This window comes from Nothobranchius furzeri, chromosome 11 (genome assembly GCF_043380555.1).
Source record: "Nothobranchius furzeri strain GRZ-AD chromosome 11, NfurGRZ-RIMD1, whole genome shotgun sequence".
Classification (NCBI taxonomy): domain Eukaryota; kingdom Metazoa; phylum Chordata; class Actinopteri; order Cyprinodontiformes; family Nothobranchiidae; genus Nothobranchius; species Nothobranchius furzeri.
The window spans coordinates 38789675-38812164 of NC_091751.1; the positions used below are offsets into that span (position 1 = coordinate 38789675).

The following is a 22490-nucleotide window of genomic DNA, read 5'->3' on the forward strand; positions in this document are numbered from 1 at the left end:
ATTCTTTTGTATATGTGTCTTAATTTACTGATGAATTTGGGACTTTGTTCCTGAGAGGTAAACAAATACTTTGGGATTTTCAGATTATTAGTCAGGCAACTATTTAATCATTAAACCAATGAAGCTCAAGAAACTAAATTTAAAGGAATAAAATTGTTAGAATTTGTAGTTTTTGCTCACATGTAGTAAATGTTTATGTTAAAGTTTTGTATTCAACGTTAAAATGATATTAAACAGTTAATGTAAGCAGGTCAAGTTTCAATTTTTTTAACAACACAGAAGTTGGTTTTATTGGTCTTTGTTTATTCCTGCTTACAGAGGTGACATTCCCTTGTATTCCCTTTTTCCTCGCTGTGAAATCTGATTTAAACAAAGTACATTTTGCTCCTTTTCATGTGGCTAATCTCAAATGTGTAACAATTTGTTTATTTTGAAAAATAAGCGAAGAAATGCAAAGTAAATCGATATAGCTGACATTTTTTGAAGATTAAACTAGTTTAAAATGCATAAATATGAGGAACTGAAACGAAACTGGCCAGAGGTGCTGGCAGGTTCAACTACAGCGCTGTGAAACAAACAACTCGTGTTACAAATCGAGGTAGTTAAACTAATATGTAAAATTAGCTGTCAGCTAAAGCTAACCTTGCTAACAGTGTCAACCAATCACGTCTCGTCCCATCCCTTGTGGCACGCGACGTCACGATCCCAGGACTCGCCACAGGTGATTGGTGGCCGTGGCTGACCAATCAGATCGCGTCTTTCACAGCAAAGTTGTTAACCCCCAACAGTAGCACTTTGGTTTCCACCTCTAGTTTCAGGACAACGACAGAAAAATACAGAGTTTTTACCGACTGGAAGCGCCGTTTGACGGGCTGGACACCAACCAGACACCGGTTTTTGTCATCCATCGTGTTTCATTATGAAACTAACTGGAATAACTAGCCGTGGCCACCGTTAATGTTCTAGTTGGCTCCTTTTCTGTGGCTCGCGCTGCGTCGTCGTGTTTCTTCTTTTTTTTAAACTTCTGACTTGCAGAAAACGTTGCCCGTTTGTCCCAAAAGCCTCGACATATTCGGACACATTCAGCCGGTGAGTATCTTCCTGTCATGTTTTCAACTTGAATCGCTGCCCCTGAGTAAAAAAGGCCCATCGTGATTAGTGTTTTCTGGCATCAGATGATTTCATACACGCAATCAAATTCCTGGCTGGTCAGCTGGATGCAATTCAGCACTAAAACCACAAGTTCTCCCACACTTACTTGGTGTTCGACGCCCCGATAAGACGGATGTTATCCCGTAAAACGATTTATCAGGCCGTAAAAGAGGGATTTAAATGTCAAGTTGTCAGGTTTAAAAAATAAATAAAATGTCGGAAATCTGATCTGGTTAATTTTCGGTGGGAAACATCAGCAGAAGGCAGAGGCGGAGCCCGCTGTAAGCTTGAAGTTGTTTAGACCGGAATCCTTTGGACGAGTTTTCAGCATGTTCGTTGGAAATGTTAAGAATTTGGTGTTTGATTGGCTTTGGGTGTGTGACTGAACAGTGCCAGGCTGTCCCTGTGGTCTGTCCTGGAACTGCTCGGCCTGTTCTGGATCAGACCCTGCATGTATCACATTATTATCTAAGCCAGAACTAGATCACTTCCTAAAACGGTTTGTGAATCTGGCCGGATCCGATCCGGTTTAGCATCATCACAGCTTCTAATATTAAAAACCGTGATGTCCGTCCAGGTGAGCTGTGGCTGAGGCTTCCAGGTCTTTCCTGTGATTATCTGGACTGACAAACAAACTCTTGTATGTTGGCTGAAAACCATGAGGTATGCAACTTTTTACCTCGCCTACACGACCTTTCTTTATGTTTGACATGGGAAATGTGATCCAAAAGAAAACTTTTTTTGTGCCTAAATTATTGACAGTTTTCTTCAATCTTAAATGTCAAATCACAAAATTTGAAGCTTTATTGGACATTAACATTGATTTCAGAGGTGTTGGGTCTTTTGTCGAATACGCTCCACTAGAAACATCTCTGACAGCACTTGCATGTAAAAAAATGGCTATCATACAAGAAAATTGAGAACAAATGTTCCTTTAGACTTTAAATGTTTATTTTTATTGAATTCTTATTTATCTGTTTATAGTAATTAGTGCTGTGAAAAATAAAGTGTTAATTTAGTTAATGTGAAATGTTTAATGCATTAAAAAACGTGATTAATGCAGTTTTTTAAATTTTACGTAATCCGACACCTCAAACTCGTGAGCGTCTCTGAAGGAGGGGTCAGCATTGCGCTATGCTGGTGTCTGACCTGCTGGAAATGATTAGAAGCAACCGCAGCAGAAAGGGAGGAGAGGAAAAGCCTGCTAGCATGCTATCTTGCTAGCATGGACAATGCTGTCCATGGAGCGCTGTCTAGATTGGTACAAAGCAGAGCCCAAAATGGATTTTGGAGACTGTCCATTAGCATGGTGGTTGAAGAGAGAAGAAGCACATTCAGACTGGCACCTGTTGCATGCAAGTACCTGTCAACCCCGGCTGCAACCACAGTGCCTTGTGAGAGAATATTCTCACTCTCAGGTCACATCGTTAAAAAAAACGTGCTTCTTTGTCCTCAGATAATGTAAACTAGGGTGACCATACGTCCTCTTTTCCTCGGACATATTCACTTTTCACTCTCTTTGGGGGTGGGGGGCACGTATTGATGAAAATGTCCGGTTCTGCGCGTCCAGTGCACGGTCCATTCTCAAAGTGGCACAACCAAAAACTATTAACACGATCGTTCATGTCCACACATGTTCTCTACTTTCTGTCTTATTTGTGCCTGAAGCGCTCTGCTACTGCAGAGCTCATCACCTGTGCTGCCGTGATTTCACCTCACTGACGCAGCATTGAAACGCGCTCTCGCTTTGCGGTCAGGAGATCCCTTTGATCTGCTCAGAAGTAACTGATGAGGTGAAAAAGTAAGAATCCAGGCAGCAGTTTTTCTGGAGAGTTTAGAGGAGATGCAGGAAGATGAGAGACAGACAGGACAGGAAATGGTTAAATAAAAACAAGAAAACAAAACAGTGTTGGAAAAGTTAAATGTAGGTAGATTTATCTCCACTACACATTTTTACCTGTATAAAACGATAAGGTATACACATGTAATATTTATACATCTGATACAATTCAGTTAACCTTCAAAACTCAGTCACACACTGGGCTGTTTCAAGGCATTCTGGGGGCCAAGGCTAAACGGAACACCCCCCACCCCTATAACTGGGCTCCCCAGAAGCCTCTGTGTAATCCAAACCCTGTCCAGGAGTATTAGTTATACAGTGTTTGTAAAAGCCCCTCAGACATATCTGACATGTTCTAATATTATCAGATGAAAAACTAATCAGACATGCTGTCTCATCTACTTCTTTTCTAAACTTGCAAAAAGTAATAAAACCATTTGAAAGCCACTATTTGTGGATTCTCTGAAAGTTTCCATGGAGTGTGTAACAACTTTTTTTTTCATTGAGAAATATAAAGTTGGAAAAAAGTAAGAGCAGCCATGCTAATGATCAGATAAATTGCGATTGATTACAGAAAGTTGTGCGATTATTAGTTTTATTTTTTTAATCGACTGACAGCCCCAATAGTAATACTTTACACAATACAATACCCACCAGGTCAGGGGTGGACTGGGGGGTCTAGGTGTTACCAGCCTTATGGGCTTGACACACGGGAGGCGATATCGCCTCTCCTCCATTCATTTTCAATGAGACATGCGTAATAAAAGCAATAATGAATAATAAAAGAAGAGCGATAATCACGGGTCTCCCTCCTACTAAACGAAACGCGAAAAACGTGCGTGTGAAATTCTGCGCTCGTGCACGGGTCGTGCACAGGCGACCCAGCGACGCAATCCCAAAAAGTTGAAATACCATATTTTCACGACCATAAGGCGCACCTAAAAGTCTTAAATTTTCTCCAAAATGTACGCTGCACCCTGTGGTGCGGTGCGCCTATTGTGTTGTTGTGAGACGCGAACGTAGTAGAAGACAAGGGGCGTGGCGTGAAAGTGCGAACATGAGCGAAGACAGACCTGTGGATTTGCCACATCGTCATCATCATCCTCCGGCTGTGAGTCTCCGTCCACTTCCTCTGCTTCCAGTTCAAAAAACAGCCGTACTATCTGAACTGCCTGGTGGACATTTATCCTTCTCATCATCCTTTATTAAAGACTAATAAAAGCCTACTAAACTGCAGAGACAATATATCTGTCCGGATCGCTCCAAAATATGAAGTTTACCGTCCATATCTGTCTAATTGTTTGTTGTTACTCCGTTCGCGCCACTCCTTTCCACGCGAAGCGGCTACTTTTTACGCACATCTCGTTACTCGTGCAGCCTTCCTCTCTCTCTCAGCTACATAATGATACTTTTCATCAATTGAATATGTGAGACTTCCACCAACAGCAAAAGGATCTCATGTTTTTGTGGGTTTTTTATGTTCACAAGCACATTCCCTCTCACGGATTACTAAACTGCTGCTTTGACAAGATTGTCTAAAAATAGGTCATTTTTTTTAGTTTAGCATAATGGGCTCGACGCACGGGAGGCGAAATCGCCTCTCCTCCATTCATTTTCAATGAGACATGCGCGCTGCCGTGTGTCAGGTAATAAAAGCGACAGCGACAAATTTTGCTGATCGCGGTCATTTGTCGCCTCCCGTGTGTCGAGCCCACAACTCCGCTTTTACGTTGCCTATTAACAAAATTTAAAAACTGAGGTGTAATTTGTAATCTCCTTTTTAAAGCTGAATTGAAACCGAAACTCAGGGAGGCGGAGTCTTGCTGCTACAGCGTCCCAAATCAGACCTGTTCAAAAGACGCGTATACGCGTCCATGGACCCCAGAGGGTTAATAAAACACAATTCAAATCACACTATTTTCTTATGCCTATTGATAACACACGTAAGATTTTGTTCATGTTGAAAGTTTATGTGGTTAAATCCACCAACTACCGGTAAACACATTCTGAACTTCAACTCGGCGCTGCGAGCAGCTGCGACCCAAAAAGTACCAGAACCGCTCAGGGTGCATGCGCAATCATGCATCAGCACTGCTCGCCATGCTGTTCATTTTTTTCTACACGTTTTTTTACTCACAAAGATTGTCAAGAAAGTGTGCTTGTCATGTTCATGTCAAATTAAACTGATCACAAAACACAGATTTACTTTCTTTATTTCGTTTTCCTCATCCAACCCCCATAAATCCCTGTGTGTCCTCCTGCAGCACTCCCGGTGTACGCCCGGTGTCTGTACAAGATCTGCTCGGGTGCAAAATTGGCTCGGGTCCGTCGACTGCCGATGACGTCTGAGTAGTTGATTGGCTGAATATGAACCTTACGGAATTACGTAATCACGTAACGTTGTTATCACGTGACGTTGGTCCAGGCAAATTTTTTTCTATTGGAAAGATGGACAACTTTTACAAAGAAATCCATCATTACCTCTTTGAAAATACACTTTTAGCATAGAGCTGCAAGTATATTAGGGCTGAACGATTAACTGCATGTGCAATTAAATTGCGATGTGACAAAAGGAGATTTTCTAATGGCAAAGGCTGCAATTTGGCAGCGAGTGGTTAGCGCAATGCTAATATACATGGAAAAACCCATAGGAATGCTAATGCTAATATCGCCGATTACATTATTACAAATTATGAATTAGAAACGTGCCAAATGATTACATTTGGAGTCTAATAGAAAGTAAAACTACCATCAATCAAATAAGTACAGACAGGTATTTTAGTAAAGCCAGAAAACTTTTAACTCCATAGCTTTGGCTAGCAGCTATGAGCGTAACTGAACTACGCATGGACAAGACGTCAAAAACTCTAAACACAAATACTTCAATAAACGGGACACACTTCTTTCCTGCAAATACAATTTCACAGGTGTTGCTAATACCTATGGTCCTTCAAGGGATGTGCTCAAAGAGGAGTTCAACATGAATCAAATATAGTGTTTTATTTTACAAATACTATTATAAACACAAACTTACGTCTTAAGAAACATTATTTTAATAACGAAACTGCTAAATTCTTTCCAACAGTATAGATGTGTAGTGTATTTTGTCCGAGTGGGTTTGCCGTACTTTGACGTCATCGGCAGTCGAAGGACCCCGAGCCGATCTTGCACCCGAGCAGATACTGTACCGACACCGGCTTTAGTAGGAGGGAGACCCGCGATTATCGCTTTGTCGCGCATGTCTCATTGAAAATGAATGGAGGAGAGGCGAAGTTGCCTCCCGTGTGTCGAGCCCATTAGAAGAGCACGAGCCGTCAGCGCACGCAATGAGGAAGTGCACGTGCACTCTAAACCAGGTCTGAACCAGGACTAGACCAGTAAAGTGAAGCATACTTTTGGCTGTTTATAATTTTCACAATGTCTGGTTTGCACTGATATGTTCCGAGTCCCGAGCCCGCACAGATGTTTTACCGGTACGTTTTACCGTGCCCTATAACCCGGTGCGCCTTTTGTATGTGTTAAATACCAAAAAGACACCCGTAACTGAAGCTGCGCCCTATAACACTGTGCACCCTATGGTCGTGAAAATACGGTATTTTCAACTTTTCATCGCTGTCGCTCAAACGAGAACCAATCAATAGAGGTTTCATTCACTGACCAATGAGCGGGCAAGATGCTCCGTACATCTCCGAGCAAATATGGAGAAGTTGATTATTATTATGTTTTATATAGTAAAATCAGAAGTAAGATTTCACATAACTCTAGCAGCACCTTGTGAAACATCTTATCTACCACTATTTTAACTCTGAACCGCTTAAATAACCTTAATTCCCTCCAACCTGACACAGCCAAACAACAACGGAAGTTTCAATTTCGCCATGGAACAGAACGTATAGACGGCTTTGTCGCTGGCTGTTGCCGTGGGTCGCCTCCCGTGTGTCAGGTAATAAAAGTGACAGCGACGAATTTCGCTGATCGCCATTGTTTGTCGCCTCCATTGTGTCGAGCCCCTTAAGCCTGATATTCTTCTCCATTTGCGTGGGTATGGAGGGACGCAATGCCATGATGGATGAATGCTAGGGATCTGCGGCAGGCCCGCAAAGGGTGACAGAGGCCGAGTCCCATTACTCACATTTTCACACTTGTTCCCTTCAATTGCATGATCCAGACCAGGGGTGTGACTGTGTAGGGTGTCCCAATTCTCACGTGCGGAAGTTGATCATGCCCCTTTTGCACCCTTGATTCGCACTTCATCCAAGTCTGTGTTGATGTGGACTTGGGCAAAGTGCATTACCCACAATCCATTGCTGTGGGAGAAAAGGCTTAAGTGCCTTTTCTGAATTTATATTTTCTAATGAAAGTAGTTCATTTTAGGATGGTTAATTGATCCTCTGACTGTTGTAGACAAAGCAGCAGTAAATGTACATTTATTTCAAATAATTGGTTGTTTGTTTGAAAATTTGTTAGTTTTTTTTATTTTATCTTAAGTAGCACAGTGAGTGACCAGCTTCCCAGCATGAATTGTGGTCAATGACTCAACGATCGCTGTGCCAATTTGACAATTATTTGCACCCTTGTGTACTACACACTCAAAGCCTTACTGTGCACTTACTCCAAGTGCACTTAACAGAGAACCTTAGGGTGCAGTGTGAGTATTGGTGGCCCAATCCCACAGCATTGCGTCATCAACTACAAAGCATGCACTGTTTGTGATACTTAAAAAAAAACTTGGGTGCAGTGTGTATCAAGAGTGCAAAAGGGGCATGGTCAACTTCTGCATTTGAGGATGGGGGCACCTATGCACTTGCACCCCTTGACTGGAACATGCAATTGAAAGGTGGAAGTGTGAGTGTTGGGAATTGGCTGGAGACGTGCCCAATTTTTTAAATGTCTGTCAAAGCGATGGAGACCGTATGCCTGTGATTGGTCACCACGTCACATATGTTGAGCCATTCTGTCCCATTGGCTTGGCTGTGTACAACCCTTCATTGCAGTGTGTGGGTGCAGGATTAACACAACATCCAATAGTATATGCACCATCTTGGACCAGAGATGTGACTGCAATGGTAGCAGGATACCCCCAGAAAAGCACTACGCCCTCTGTTGTCCTGGCTTTGCAAAGCTCCCCGGGTGACAGAAAAGTCTGAAAGGAAAGCATGTTGGTCAATGCGTGTGCATTACTCTGCCCTCAAGCAGACGGAGGACCATAAATCTATCTTTACTCTCCTACGTCTCCCACGGACAGAGCTCTCCTCTCAATGGGGCGGAAAATGACAAAAGTGACTGGCTTTTTCCAACCAGAGTAGGGCTGCAACTAACGATTATTTTCATAATCGATTAATCTGTCGATTATTTTTCATTAATCGATTAATCGGTTTGTTATTGTTTAGCTATTTAACCTATACAAGTGATGGATGCATTTCAGTTAAGAAAAAAAAACATAAGAGAATTGTGCAGTTGACTGCAATCTATTTTATTGCACATGAACACAGTCAGCAGTATAAAATGAGCTAAACAGTGCAAAATATCAGTCCAGAATAATTTTTTAGCATTAGCTGGAAGCCTGCTCCTTCCACCATGGATAGTGGCCTCATGTCTTTTACCAGCATGTTTAGAATAGAGTTTGTAAGTGGTATGAATTGCTGGGGGGTGAGTGTCTTGTTCCCCATGTAGTTGTCCATCGTTGCTTGTTTTTTTTTTCTGCATAAGAAACACAAATAGACTGAAATAAGTACACATATAAAATAAAGCAGCACACACACTACAACACTAAATCGATATATTATTTGAATTAATCAACAATATACAGTGATCATTTATTTTGAGGGTTACGTTCTACAAAATAGCCCGCAACAGGAGATATTCAGAAAAGTCTAATTTTTTTACTATTAAAAAGCTCTAAGTAAGAAGCTCATGAGGTTTTTACTTTGAGTCGGGAGTGTTTAAATTAGCTAGAAAAATGTGAAAAATGTTTATTTTGTGTAATACTGTTTAAGAAACATGATAAAAATGTGTTGTGAGGCGTTTTACAGCGTTAGATAGTAAAACAGCCTTTTAATAGTAAAAAATGACTTTCTGAATTTCTCCTATATTTAAAAATTGAAAGCGTACAACTATGCCGCGTTATATTCACCTGGACACAGCTCGTCTGTATATTTTTCTCCGCGGAGTTGTCCTTTTTTGAATGAGGAACATAGTTATGGGTTTGTGCCGTTTTTCTCTTAACGAGAACATTCTTATAAACAGACGTGCTGAATTTGGCAAGCGCATGATACACAACACGGAGGAGATTCACGATGGCATCTAGTCAATCAGAAGTAGAACATCGTAGACTGACGCGGCAAAAAACATGTTTAACATCCACTATAACAAACTAAGCTAAAACACTAAGTCCACCTTGTTTATTTTCTGTTACTTACCGGGCTGGCTCTTCCAAATGATGGCTCACTTGACCGCGGTGCTCTTCCTCTGCTGCATCAGCCCCCACATGTTTTCGTCTCAAATGTTCACTTAGGGACGTCGTGCTTCCGTGCCATGCTAGATGGTTTTTGTATATTTTGCAGGTCACCCGTCTTTTCAAGGCATCTAGAGTGAAGTGCTCCCATACTCGTGAGGTTTTTGTCCGGGGTTTCTCTTCAGTTTTGTCACTTCTATTTTTCTTCCGTATTTCCTCTTGTTCCGCCATCTCTCACAGCAAGATGAGCGTCAGTAACGTGATACGTCATGAAAACCGAGGGCACTCATTGGCTCATTTCTTCTTCTACGGCTCCACTGGTAGATCAGTGGCTCATTACTGCCACACACTGGCGGCAAATTTAACAGCTTGTAACCGATGTCAGATTGTGGTAAAAATAGACTTCATGCGGTAAAATATGATTATTAAACAACTAATCGATGACTAAAAAAGTTGTTAACTATTTTAATAATCGATTATAATCGATTAAATCGATTAGTTGTTTCAGCTCTAAACCAGAGCATTTCCTTGTCTATTTTCTTTTTGTGGCAAATGCAAGCAATGAGGGTTAAAGACCGTTTTCCCCTTCAGCGTGCATATACAACTGTATTACCTAAAAATAAGTCTTAAAAATCCTTTAAGTGACACATTTTAAAGTCAAGTTTCACTTCTGGCAATCGTCGTCATGAGAAACTTCCAGGTGAAATCAAGTGTTTGGTGTAGAAAGTGATTTGATGGATACTAGACGCCAACAAACACAACTACTCAGCTAAAATATAAATTGACCTGGAGGCCTGTGTGACACACAGTATGGACAACTATATCTATACAGTCACTGGGAAGGAGGCTAGGGACACCCTGAAGGTCCTTCAGAGACAATCATTCATGCTCACTTCTAGAGCCTCTTTTATAAGATAGACCATTGCGTCATTACAGAGTAATGAATCCGAATTTGTGGGTCTCGTAAATGTGGCAAGGAGCAAAGGTGAAAGGTGATAAAACGTGATTCTGATGCGCTTAGCTTCGTAGTAATATTGCCGCATGAGCCCATCATCTTTGACGGCTAAACACGTGTCAGCTGTGCGAGCGGACGAAGAGATTAGTCACCATTTTACGGGGACTGTGAGAGACAGCCAGCTGTTCAACAGAGTGGTGAAAACACTGACTGAGCGGGGCGTCAAGCGGGACAAAAAGCGGGTCACATCAACGCTAAAGGTCCTGAAAAAGAAATGTAACCAGTCTGACGTGTCTTCTGTCTGACGCTGAATGCACGACCCTGTACGTCACATGCGGGGGGGCCGCCTAGCGACCTCCCTTTATCCCGTCTTGGTTTGAGAGGTGCCTGATGGCAGTTTATTCTAGCTTCAGCTTTGCTAATATAAATGCCAAACTCCTCCCCAGGGAGCCGCGGCAAATCCCGTTTTGCAAACGCTATGATCCTGTAAAAACAGCTTGGGTTGCTTGGATTGTCCCCAGCATGCATGCTTTTGTCTGTGGGAGGAAACTGCATGAGGAGAACATGCTAGAAATGCAGAAAGGCCACTGCTGGGATTTGAACCTGTGACCTTTTTACTGAGGTTAGCGGTATTATCATCTGAGTCGCCATGCAGCCCCAAGCATCTGTTAAATATTCCTTTCAGAATGAAAAGTAATAAAGTAGACTGTCAGTGATCCTAATTTGGAGGATTTCACATTTAGAAGTCAAGCTAACAGCTAGCCAGAGTGGGACCCAGTTTCTGTCAACTAACTAAAACTCCCCTATCCGATGGAGCAGGTGATGTACAGTCTAATTGTTTGTAGAGAATTTACCCTGGATATTTGTTTTTGTAACCGAACATGTTGCTTTACTACCCATCAACAGCTGTGGTTTTTGTTGTTTCTCTTTTTCCAGTTAGCCCAGGTGGCGTACAGTAGTTTTGTTTCTCCACTCAAGCTTACTCCTCCATACCTCATTAGTTTTATGTCCTGAAAAGCCCTAGTATTTTTATTTGTGTAAATGCATCATATATATATTTTAAATTGTTTCTTTGTCCCCTCTTTTTTTTTACAGGTAACTGCACATTTTGTGGATTTAACAATGGAAAGAAAAAAATATTGCATCTGCTTGGACCCTGGATGACCTCAGTAGCCTCAGCAGAAATGGGTATGGTGATTTTTAATGTCAAATTCAAAGGAAACTCTGATTAAGCATTTAGATATTTGTGTCTCTAAGATAACATGATCCCAGAGTGCACTGAAATCCTTCAGAGCTGGTTTAAGTGTGATTGAGTGTGTTGGATGTTTGACATTCATGCAAACACTTTGGTTCATTTGTATGTAGATCCAGAAGGAGGCAGCATTGTACACCTTTTACCTGGTTTCAGCATCTTTATTATTTACTGGTCAGTTATGGTTCAATGGGCAGGAACAGTTTTACCTCTCTGGGTTTTAACATGTAGATTTCTACTTATTTGTTCTTTCAGATTTTCATTAAAGCACTAAAATCTAGCTGAACATTCTAACTAGAATATATTTAGTATGATGTGTGCATAGCTGAACTTTTAAATAAAGGTTCATAGATTAGATGCAGAGAAATCTACTTTAGTTCAAATGAGTAAATTATGGGATTTTAAATACATTTATTCATTAAACTATTACGTTTTATTTAAATGTGTAAAATGTCATAAATTTATCTGAAAAGAGTTGATATAGTTTCTAAGTTTAATGTGATTTTCAAGCATTTGTTTAAATTTTACAGAATTTAAGTATCTTAAAATAAATCGTTTTATATTATGTTTGTTATTTTAACAATTCTATTTCTATTTTTATATTCTATATTTAGTAAATTTAAAAACATTGTATGCATTTTTTTCTTATGTTTCGGTTTTTGCTTTAATATCGTAAATGTTCCTTTTGGATTTTTATTTTATTTTTATTTTTTAAATATTTTGTGATTACGTCTCTTTTATTTTAGTTGAAATTTTGGTCGGATCTGGAATTTTATTTTATTTTTTTATCCATTCCGGTAGTTTTGGCCGTTCCCGGCGTTTATTTCAATAATTTATGTGTGGAGAGGAGTTAGTTTGCTACAAATGCCCCCTTCCCCCATCCCCGGCACCGCGCAAGCGCTCGGGACCGAGTGGGAATGGTTGGACCACGGACTGGGGGTTGGACAGCTCCGAGCGAAACACAGCAAAAGAGTTTTAAATGTCCGCCATGTTGTCCATGGCGCACTGAACCACCGATAGGGAGCGGAGCGTTTGAAAAAAACAGTCCGAGAGCGAGCGACCAAGATCCGGGCCTTCCCCCGGCTCCGCTGGCGACGCCCTAAATACGAGCTACAACCATTCGAACGTTAGAGACTACCCGCACAGAAACCATCCATGAAAGCTCCAGTCGGTACCGTTGTGAATATTAGGAGATCGGATAGGTTTATATTTCATCTCGAATTGTGAAAAAAATGAGTAAATTGTCGTTTCGGGCACGGGCGCTGGACGCTTCCAAGCCACTACCCGTCTTCCGTTGTGAGGATTTACCCGACTTACACGAATATGCATCAATTAACCGGGCAGTGCCGCAGATGCCTACGGGGATGGAGAAAGAAGAAGAATCGGTATGCTTTTATAGTTTCAATTTTTGACATTTTAAGCTTCGTTTTATTTTTATAAGCTCTGTGGCGCCTCTTTTTTTCCTGCGCAAGCTTTCACAAAATGGCGGCCTATTTTCTCGGGAGAAACACGACAGATTTCCGTTGCAAACTGTTAATATGTTGGACTTTAACCATCTTTTTGGAAAAGCAGGTCTCACTTAATCTATTTTGGATGAAATTTCCAGGTTTTTCCGGGTTGTTTGTGTGTAAAAAGGTTTTCAGAGTACAAAGGAGTCACGTGACATGAGCGACTCCGACATTTTGTATAGTCTTGTCAGGATGGGGCCTGTGTTGGCGTAGTTGCAGAGGACAAGGCACAGGGTGGCGCTGGTGATCTCAGTTCAGGTGGCATCTGTGCCATTAGAAATGTCAACAGTGGAGCATTGCGTGGAGGAAGAGGACACGTTAGAGCAAATGAGCGTTTAGTTCACGTGTTTATACTCGGAGCTGTTTTCTCATGTACGCTTCTACAGTTAAATAACTTCAGGTGTCTTGTGTTTGATATGTTTGGAATTTGTGATTAATGTAAACAGTTTTTTTTCATATACAGGCAAATGTGTTGTTTAAACCGTAAATACTCAGGTGTTATCACCAGACTTATGTTGATGTCATTTTTACATCTTTAACCAGAATGGTTTTCTGTGTGCGGGTTACTGAGGTGGTTTTACAGGACCGATTTTAAGCTGTTTGGCTGGTTTAGCATCCTCGTTTGAGATGAAGCTTTTTTACTCCCGCGCTGCCTCTCTGCTTCATCATAGTAACATGAAGGGTTTGTACCTAAGGCAAGTGGGGGAAATGACTGTAGATGTGTGTGTCAGAATCAGTGTTTTCCCTTTCTTGTGATTGTTGTTTCAATGCTGAGTTAAGTGTTCGTTTACCTTTACCTATGAGGGCACGTGCGCTAGGACATGTCACTACGCTACACTCCTGTGTTGTACTTCTGTCATTGTCCCAGGCAGTCCTGCAGAGGCTCTATGTCACAGGTTCAGTGTGTCAGATGGAACAGCAGGCTGGCAGACCAGAGCACGTGGCCCTCTAGAGGAGGGGGTGCTGTCACTTCAAAGTCCAGGCTCTGCTCAGCCTGAGTGCCCAATTATGTAACCAATTTATTGTGAGACCGGCTGTGAGCCACACGTTTGGTGTGTGGAGCCGTTTCTGTGTCAGGTTGTGTTTAGAAAAGCTCTGAGTTATTTCACATTTAGATCTAGTGCTACACATGCAGGGCACCTTATTGACCGCCGGTCCTCACATTGATTATTTATCATAAACTGCATTGAGGGCTGCTTCAGATCTTCCCATTAAGACATTTTAATTAGGGATGCACCAATACGAAACTGGCATCGGTAAAAGTTAACCGATATCAGGAACCGATAATAATGCAGTTGCTTGAAAATGGCTTCACTGTAACTTGTCATTTCTGTTCACCTAATATTTTAGTTTTTATTTCCATTCATATATTTTTCTTATCTGCCTCACTGTCTTTTCCTGTTGAAAGCAGAGCAGAAAATAAAATCTGTATTCCAAATCGTTGCATTTTTTTGTGTGGTAGAAGTATCAGTATTGGTAATCTGTGCCAACGAGTACTCTGATCCAAGTATCAGTATCGTATCAGTTTGGAAAAAAGTGGTATCGTTGCATCCCTAATTTGAATGTTTCTGCACAGATTCTATCATTTTCAGGTTAGATAAGTTTTTAAAGATTCTGCCAAAACACTCGGCAGATTTGTCTGGTAAATAAATCCCAGGCCCGAGGTTTGTTTCACTCCTCTCATAATAGTCAAAATATTCGCTTTGATTTATTTTCGAAGTCCAAATTATGTGATAAGGCTTGAAGAGATGCACCCAACATAGAAGCATTTTTACAGTATTAATATTGTCCAGAGGAAGGCTTCCACACTGTCTTGAAAATAGTAGCAGTAGCTCGAATTATTGCAACTTCATATTTTTTTGCAATTATATTATTCCCTATATTGGCTCATCTCATTTCTCTCTTTGTACCGCAGCAGTCTCCTAATGTTGTGATTTCTCGCACAAATGGCAATAAAACCCTTCTGGTCCTGATGCAGCTCAACCACATTGACATCCATTGGTGTTAAGTGGTCTGCAGGCTGAATGTGGTGTCCCCACACTTCCTGGTGGTTTAATAGAAAGCTGTTATCAGTCAGCTGCTCTGATACTTGTGGTTTTCAGCTGGTTTTGTGCTCTGTCTGAAGTGCTGCTTGTTGAACCGTGGAGTCTGAATGAGGCTGAAGTTCTGCTATCAGCCTGAACATGTGGCTTTGTAAGTTTCAGACAGGCCATGTGTAGCGTGACTGGGATCACTGAAATTCCTGCAGCACGTGCAGCTTGTTTGTTTTGGGTCAGAGACTTTGTATTTGTTTGGTTGAAAGCGAGGTCAGTGTCTGCAGCCCTGATGGGAACTCACAGGCATCTGTTGTCTTTGCCTCGTTGCCAGACACAGTTCTTACATTCACTCACTCTCTCACGCGCATAAACATACTGGCTAACGTCCAGTTTCTCACTGTGTGACCTTGCTGGGTGGGAATGTGGAGCGTGTCACCTGCTCAAAGTCTATGCCGGCTTCCTGCTGGGCCATTTAAAAGTATTTTGCTCTTTGGACTTCCAGTGTTGACAGTTTTATTTTTAGGTATAGGTTTAGTGTGGGAACTTCTCAGTGGTAGGCAAAATGGAGCAGCAACTGAAATAATAAATGATTTAGAGAGATTTGTTCTGGTTTTGAACTTCATACTTTTTGTTTAACCACAGATTTGAACTTCTGCATGTTGCCCAATGTTCTGTAGTTCTGCTCTACAAACTTCATAATTAGATTCTTCCCCCTGCTGCTAGGGCTGCTCATTTAATGGAATTTCAATCCCAATAATCTGAATTTTAAACGATTATTAAAACAAAACAAGCCGATTATTTGCTCCTCCCACTTGCGCTGCCCTGAGTTGCAAATGAAGCGCTCCTCCCACAGTGTTGCCAGCTTAGCGACTTTGACGCCATTTCTAACAGCTTTTCAGGCCCCCTTCTTGACTTTTTAAATCTTAAAAGTACCTAGCGAACACCTCAGAAACATCTCTGGTAACCCTTAGCTACTTTCTGGATAACTGTCGTCAACATTTCCTGCAGGTTAGCTAAACACTCCGCCTGCGCTCCCGGCCGTTCTTTAGGACATTAGGAAAGGGAATGATGTAGTGATGTGTCAGTCGCTAAAGAAACGGCTCTCAGAGCCGGCTCCCTGTTGGATTAACCAGAGTGAGTGACACACACACCGCACCTGCGGACTCCTGAGCTGCTAAAAAACGGCTAAATGTGCGCGTGCGGCGTGCTAAACACACGTGCAGCTTGCCACTGATTGCTGTGAGACTGGGTGGGGGGTGTCGCTGTGGTTGGGACAGTTATTACATTAACTGATGGACTTGTAAATAAATAGTTTATAAATAAGGTAGAAATAAGTTCCTCACGCTAATAAATAATAACTAATCTCTGAGGACACGGTGCTAGTGCACGCTCCTACAGCATTTTGACATGACTAAATAAATGTTATGCAACATTTTGTGAACATTAATTTATTTGTTATAAATGCCACTGTATAATTCTTGCTGTCAGTGTTTGCAAGATATTGGTATTTGGGTCTGTACTGGTTAGACTTAAATGAGTTAAACCAAGGTCTATAGCCCTTGGGTCATAACTATGAGCTATAAGTATATTGGTCTTTTTATACTGGGAATCAGGAGTTATTTTAGTGATCATCTTGTTTATTTATTTTTGTCTTGATTGTGCCCTGAGTAGGGTTGTCACGGTATGAAAATTTAACCTCACGGTTATTGTGACCAAAATTATCACGGTTTTCGGTATTATCGCGGTATTTTTTAAACGGTGTTGCATATGTTCAGAAAGCATTGATAGTCCTGTTCTACACAAACTGAAATAGTTTTGAAAATGTTTAACAGTGTTTATTAAACCTAAAATAACACAAAGCCTTAGCAAAAGTGCAACTTTTCACAAGTAAAGGAACAAATAGCTTATTTTTCTGGAACATGTTACAGTAGTCAGTGCAGGTTTAAATTATACAAATCCAAACATTCAAAACATAAACAATATGTAAACAAATCAAAGAAACACCACTTGTTTTCTCATATACTTGTTTTCTTCATTATCAAAATGAAAATCTAAAACTCCAGTCCACACTTGACTTGAGCACTGTACAAGTCAACCTTAAAAAATATGTATTTAAAACAAATAGCCACTTTAAACAAATTACTAAAATAACTACTACACTATGTAATCAAATCCAAATGTTCAAGTATAAATGGCATTGAATAAGTAAACAAATCAATGACAAGGAACTAATTGTATATTTCTCTTCATCATCAACAAATAAGATGCTTCATCCAGCAACAGGGTGTCCGTGACACGGTTTAAATGCTGGCAGAGGACGCTGCGGCTGCAGTATATAGTGACTCGTTGCATTCTCCCTCAACCAAAAGTCCTCACGTCATGCATTTAAGCTAAAATGCTAATGTTAACTTACCTTGCACTGGCTGTAGAGACGTGGGTGATCGTCACGCAGATGTGCCATTAGATTCGAAGTGTTACCTTTTGCAGACACTTGTTTCCTGCACGTTCTGCAAACGGGATAGCAGTCTTCTATTAGCTGTCCCTCAGCATTTTTCAGAAATCCCAAATATGCCCATGCTTCCGATTTAGTCTTCTTTGAGGGCGGATGGATGTCCTGGGCGCTGCCGTCTCCTCCTTCGGCCATTATTTCAGCTTCAAAGTTTTGGTGCCGTTGCAAACTAAAAAGTGCGTGTGCGCGCCGCGGGAACTTCAGCTGAAGCGACGGTGGCTGGTAAGGGTCATCGCGCCGAAACCGCGGCCACGGTAAACCCACCGAGATAATATAGTTTTTTAAAAACTGGACGGTTATTTTTATTGTCAACTTTTTTACCGGTGTTTACCGCTATACCGGTTACCGTGACAACCCTAGCCCTGAGAAAACAAAATCAACATAAATTGAAAAATCGTCTTAATTAGGGCTGCACAATATATCAAAAAACTATCGTCATTGCGATAACAGGACGTGCGATAGGCCCATCGCAAAGCACGTCAAACGGCGATAAATGTTTGGTTCAACATTTCCATCTGTGTCATACATCAACTTTTTGTAAACCAGCTCTGTTATTTACGCGGAAGTATTATTTGGCCAATCAAATGTAGCCCTTCTGATATGCGGCCAATCAGATGGGTCGGTTCACGTAATACGCCTGCCCCCTACGTAGACCCTTAGGATGGAAAGTTAGCGGCGCCGTTCCCTTGTTCTTCATGCTGGCTCAGAGCAACGAACACACTTTGTGCTGAGGTTTCTGGATTCAGCGCTGCTTTCAAATGTGAATGCGAGTCCGCTCTGTGTCGTTAATCATTTTTACCGGGCTGACTCCGACACGTGCCGGTGAACCCACCTACCTCCATGTCGCTAGTGTTCCACCGGGTGGTGATGTTAGCCCCAGGCTCCGGTTAGCTTCCAGCTAAAAGGCTACAGCACTCTCCTCCCAGTCCCACCCTGCTAAAGAGGGCCTGGAAAAGTTCCCCCACACAAAGTGATTTTTCATTTATGAGCTTTTATAACCTTCTTAATCAGGATAGTTAGTTTATGTGCAGCAGCAAATCGTCAGTCAGAAGCTCTGCTAGCCGGTTATCTTAAGAGGAGCTAGTTCAATTTGTTAGCTTGTTATCAGAATCATAGTTGCAGTTTCATCATCTGAGCTGCTTTTTAAGATCTAGGTAAACTTGTTCAATTTGGGGTTAAAAACAAACGTTTTCACATATTTTCCATGTAGTTTTTTGCCAGTTCCTCTTCTGAAAGGTAGACAATTGTTTTTCTCTTTCCCTCAAAAAATCTTAATATTCTCCTAGTTTGGCCCAGCACAGATCACTTCCCAATTGCAGCAACAGCCTTATATCATAACAGGGGTGGACCTTTAAAGCGCCCGAGCGCCAATGGCGCTAAATTTTCTCGCCGGGCGGTAAATACTTGACGACTTACCGCCCGGGTGGCGCCCAAGCATTATTTGTCATTTACACACCGGCTTTCACCTACATCATGGCCCCGCCCTGTCGGAAGCTGCCGTTTTCGTTTCGCGCGCGTGAACCTGCGCGCCTCTAGCCACGTACCGCACGATTCTAGTTCACGTGAACTATAAGTTCACTATTAAAGACGAAGTGGAACCACGCTAGAAACACACAAGCACGCAGGAAGATCGCGCCACCACAGGGATTGGATTTCTTGATGAAATCTCCGGCAAAACGCTTTAAAACTGGTGAGGAGAAGCGAGACAGTTCGAAACGGTATGAAGCAGAGAAGCGTGTGCGTAGGTGGAATGATTCTTGGAGGTTTAAAGAAGACGGGAGGTGCGGAGAATGGCCGTATTTGAGTTGAGTAGCGGCTCGCCTGGAAAACAGACGGAAGCAGCAGGGGGAGTGGCTGAAAGCCGGCGTTTAACGCCGGGGACACACCGGCCGCGGAAGCGCCGAGAAGCGAATGGCTCACGAAGTCCGGCCGCTGCTCGCCACTCCTCAGTTCAGATCAGACGCTCCCCATTCGAGGCGCGCCTCGGCTCAGCTTTTTCTTTTAATTACTTGGTGTCCTCTATTTCCTCAGCTCTCTTCCTCTACGAGAGAGAGAGAGAGAGAGAGAGAGAGAGAGAGAGAGAGAGAGAGAGAGAGAGAGAGAGAGAGAGAGAGAGAGAGAGAGAGAGAGAGAGAGAGAGAGAGAGAGAGAGAGAGAGAGAGAGAGAGAGAGAGAGAGAGAGAGAGAGAGAGAGAGAGAGAGAGAGAGAGAGAGAGAGAGAGAGAGAGAGAGAGAGAGAGAGAGAGAGAGAGAGAGAGAGAGAGAGAGAGAGAGAGAGAGAGAGAGAACTAGTTTTTCCCTGCATGATGGATGAAGATATCGCGTAAGCATTCACACTTGTTCAATTTTCAATTTTAATTCTGGTGCCTGTTAGCAGCTGAAACACATCCTCACGTGCTTGTGGATATCATATATTGTATATGATAACATGACTGTAATAATAAGTAAAGGTTAGCAGCTGTAGCTTCAGTGTGCTCATAGGAAACGTGACAAAAGAACACAAAACACATTTCTCCTTATGGCCTATATAGTTGTCATCATCAACATAACATGATTTACAGAATACATGTGACCAACTAACATTTCATTTTCTACCACCGGATGTTTGGATCAAAATGTGAACCAATCAGATCTTAGATCAGGTGAGAGCCAGGCGTTTCCCATCATCCTCTATGTTTTGCAGCTGAGGGAGAGCAACTGCAGCGCCTTGCTCCAAAATCTGCGGCCGCCTTGATCTCACGAGGTTATCGTTGCCTACGTATGCATGACGTCAGAGCAAGTCGGCGTCAATTTGGACACAAATCTAACCGGCATGCACTGCTCGCCGATCACCGCTGGTCTAATCTGCGCAGAACTGGCTCATCTCGAACACAGCCAATGGCTCGAGTACAGCAAAGCGGCGTTGGTGATGTACTGCGTTGTATGCCGGAAGTATGCGACGACAAAATTGTGTTTTGTTGAGGGAACAAACAAATTCAAACTTGAATACGTTATTATGTTTGTGAATGTGTACAAAATAAAGGTTTATTACATTTAAAACGGTTCAGTTGTTATTTTGACTCGTTTTGGCAGCTGACCAGCGGGGCCGGTAGATTCTTGGCGGGGCCGGTAAATATTCAGAGTTACCGGCCCGGCTGGCCGGTTGGTTTTGAAGTTAATGTCCACCCCTGTCATAACCACATAAGTGGAGAAAATGTTCAGTAGCAATGAGAGAATGTGCTGTTGCATTTAAGTGATGTTAACTATTATTTAACATTTAAACTTATTTTCAGATTTTTTTTTTCTTCAAAAACCCTGGTAAGGGATGTTTTTCTGTATTTGGAGCATCAGAAAAAGTTTTATGGTGGAGTTGATACTTTAAAGTCACTGAGAAACTGCATGCATGCAGTTTGTTGTTTTGCTGCTAATAAAATAGCAGGTGCAGCTGCATATTTTTGCAATAAAAATGTTATGTTGTAATGGAATTCATGCATTCGTTTTTGTTTGCTTTGAACCCAGAGCAGACGTCACACGCCAGACGACATCAACACTGCATAATTAAGTATTTGTTCATTTATCGCAAGTAATATCGATATTGCAATATTAAGCACTGTTATCGAATATCGCAGGTTTTCCTAATATCGTGCAGCCCTAATCGTGATTATTATTTTTGCCATAATCGAGCAGCCCTACCTGCTGCCAAAACTGAGTGATCCTTCCACTCGGGGTAAATTATTGTCCCTTTGCCCACGCAGTGCATTAAATTGCTTTTGTGCAGTGGCTGTGCACCCTCCAGTCTTGCCTATGCAGCTGTCTCTTATCTGAGCAGCATTTACAGTTGCTGTTAAAGGGGAGACTCGGGAGCAGGGGAGGTTTGCTCAGCAGTCTTGGCAGTGATTGATTTGGGCGATTTTAAAATAAATGTTTCTATTTCTGTACGTTTGTGTGTTTTAGTGAGAAAACCAGAATGTCTTGAGGTCAACAACCATCCTGAGCGTGTTTACATCAGATGAACACATATTGTTTGATTTTGTTTGACAGCTGATGCGTTTTTGCTTGAGGCTCTACAGCTCCATGAATATTTGATGTTTTGGATGCCCCCAGAAAGCTGATGGTTTTGGTTTTCATTATGTGAGTGGGTGATTTGGGGAAGGTGCACAACAGCACAGACGTCATCACAACATATGCTGCAGATTTGTTAACATCTATGTGAGTGGGCTCTTTTCTGCACACTCCTTGGGGAAACACCACTGGGAATGTTGTCTAAACCGACCACAGAACCACGCTGCATAAAATGTATTTTGCATTAACAGGTTATTAAAGTTAAAGGAGGCTAGGTATTGATTGTAATCCTCTCACAGGTTGTGGTTTGTTAGTCCTGTGGTTTTAAATGGGATTTTATGTAGTTATAACTACAACCTGTCAGTTAGCATGGCGTTTATTTTGAACATCAAATGTGTTGCATCTATTCAGAACCAGATTTTTTTCCTGTCTCTTTTAAAGAAATGCCAATGAGTGGAGAAGAAAAGTAAACTCAGTCCTTCAGATAATGGGAGATTGAGTAGCCCTGATTTAGATGATTAAGGAAAAATAGTACAGCAGTTTGATATGAACTAGGGCTGGGCGATATGGCAAAAATAGAATTCACGATTTTTCCAATATTTTATCACGATTTCGATTTTATCACGATTTTTTTTCCATGAATAGCATAACTTCAATTGCGTATTAAAGAAGAGAAACATTGAATAAATAAACATTTATACATATTAGGGATTAGGGTTGTCACGGTATGAAAATTTAACCTC

General features: G+C 41.7%; 1 protein-coding gene and 1 long non-coding RNA gene across 4 annotated transcripts in view; one reads left to right on the plus strand and one right to left on the minus strand.

Moving 5' to 3' along the window:
- Positions 1-141: 141 nt before the first annotated feature.
- LOC107383440 (enhancer of polycomb homolog 1) overlaps positions 142-22490 on the plus strand; it is a 72751-nt gene continuing 50402 nt past the window's right edge. Inside the window, exons 1-3 of one of the 3 annotated variants that reach the window (XM_054743350.2) lie at positions 142-1089; positions 1730-1815; positions 11497-11589. Coding sequence is in view for 1 of the 3 variants with exons in the window: in XM_015956049.3 (XP_015811535.1) it covers positions 12886-13038 (153 nt within the window). In the remaining 2 variants the exon portion in view is untranslated. The other 2 variants (XM_015956050.3, XM_015956049.3) reach the window with 2 other exon arrangements.
- On the minus strand, positions 8439-11533 carry LOC139061706 (uncharacterized). Its single transcript, XR_011515463.1, has 2 exons — positions 9412-11533; positions 8439-8692 (listed from the first exon to the last, which is right to left on the minus strand). It is a non-coding gene; the product is annotated as an uncharacterized lncRNA (long non-coding RNA).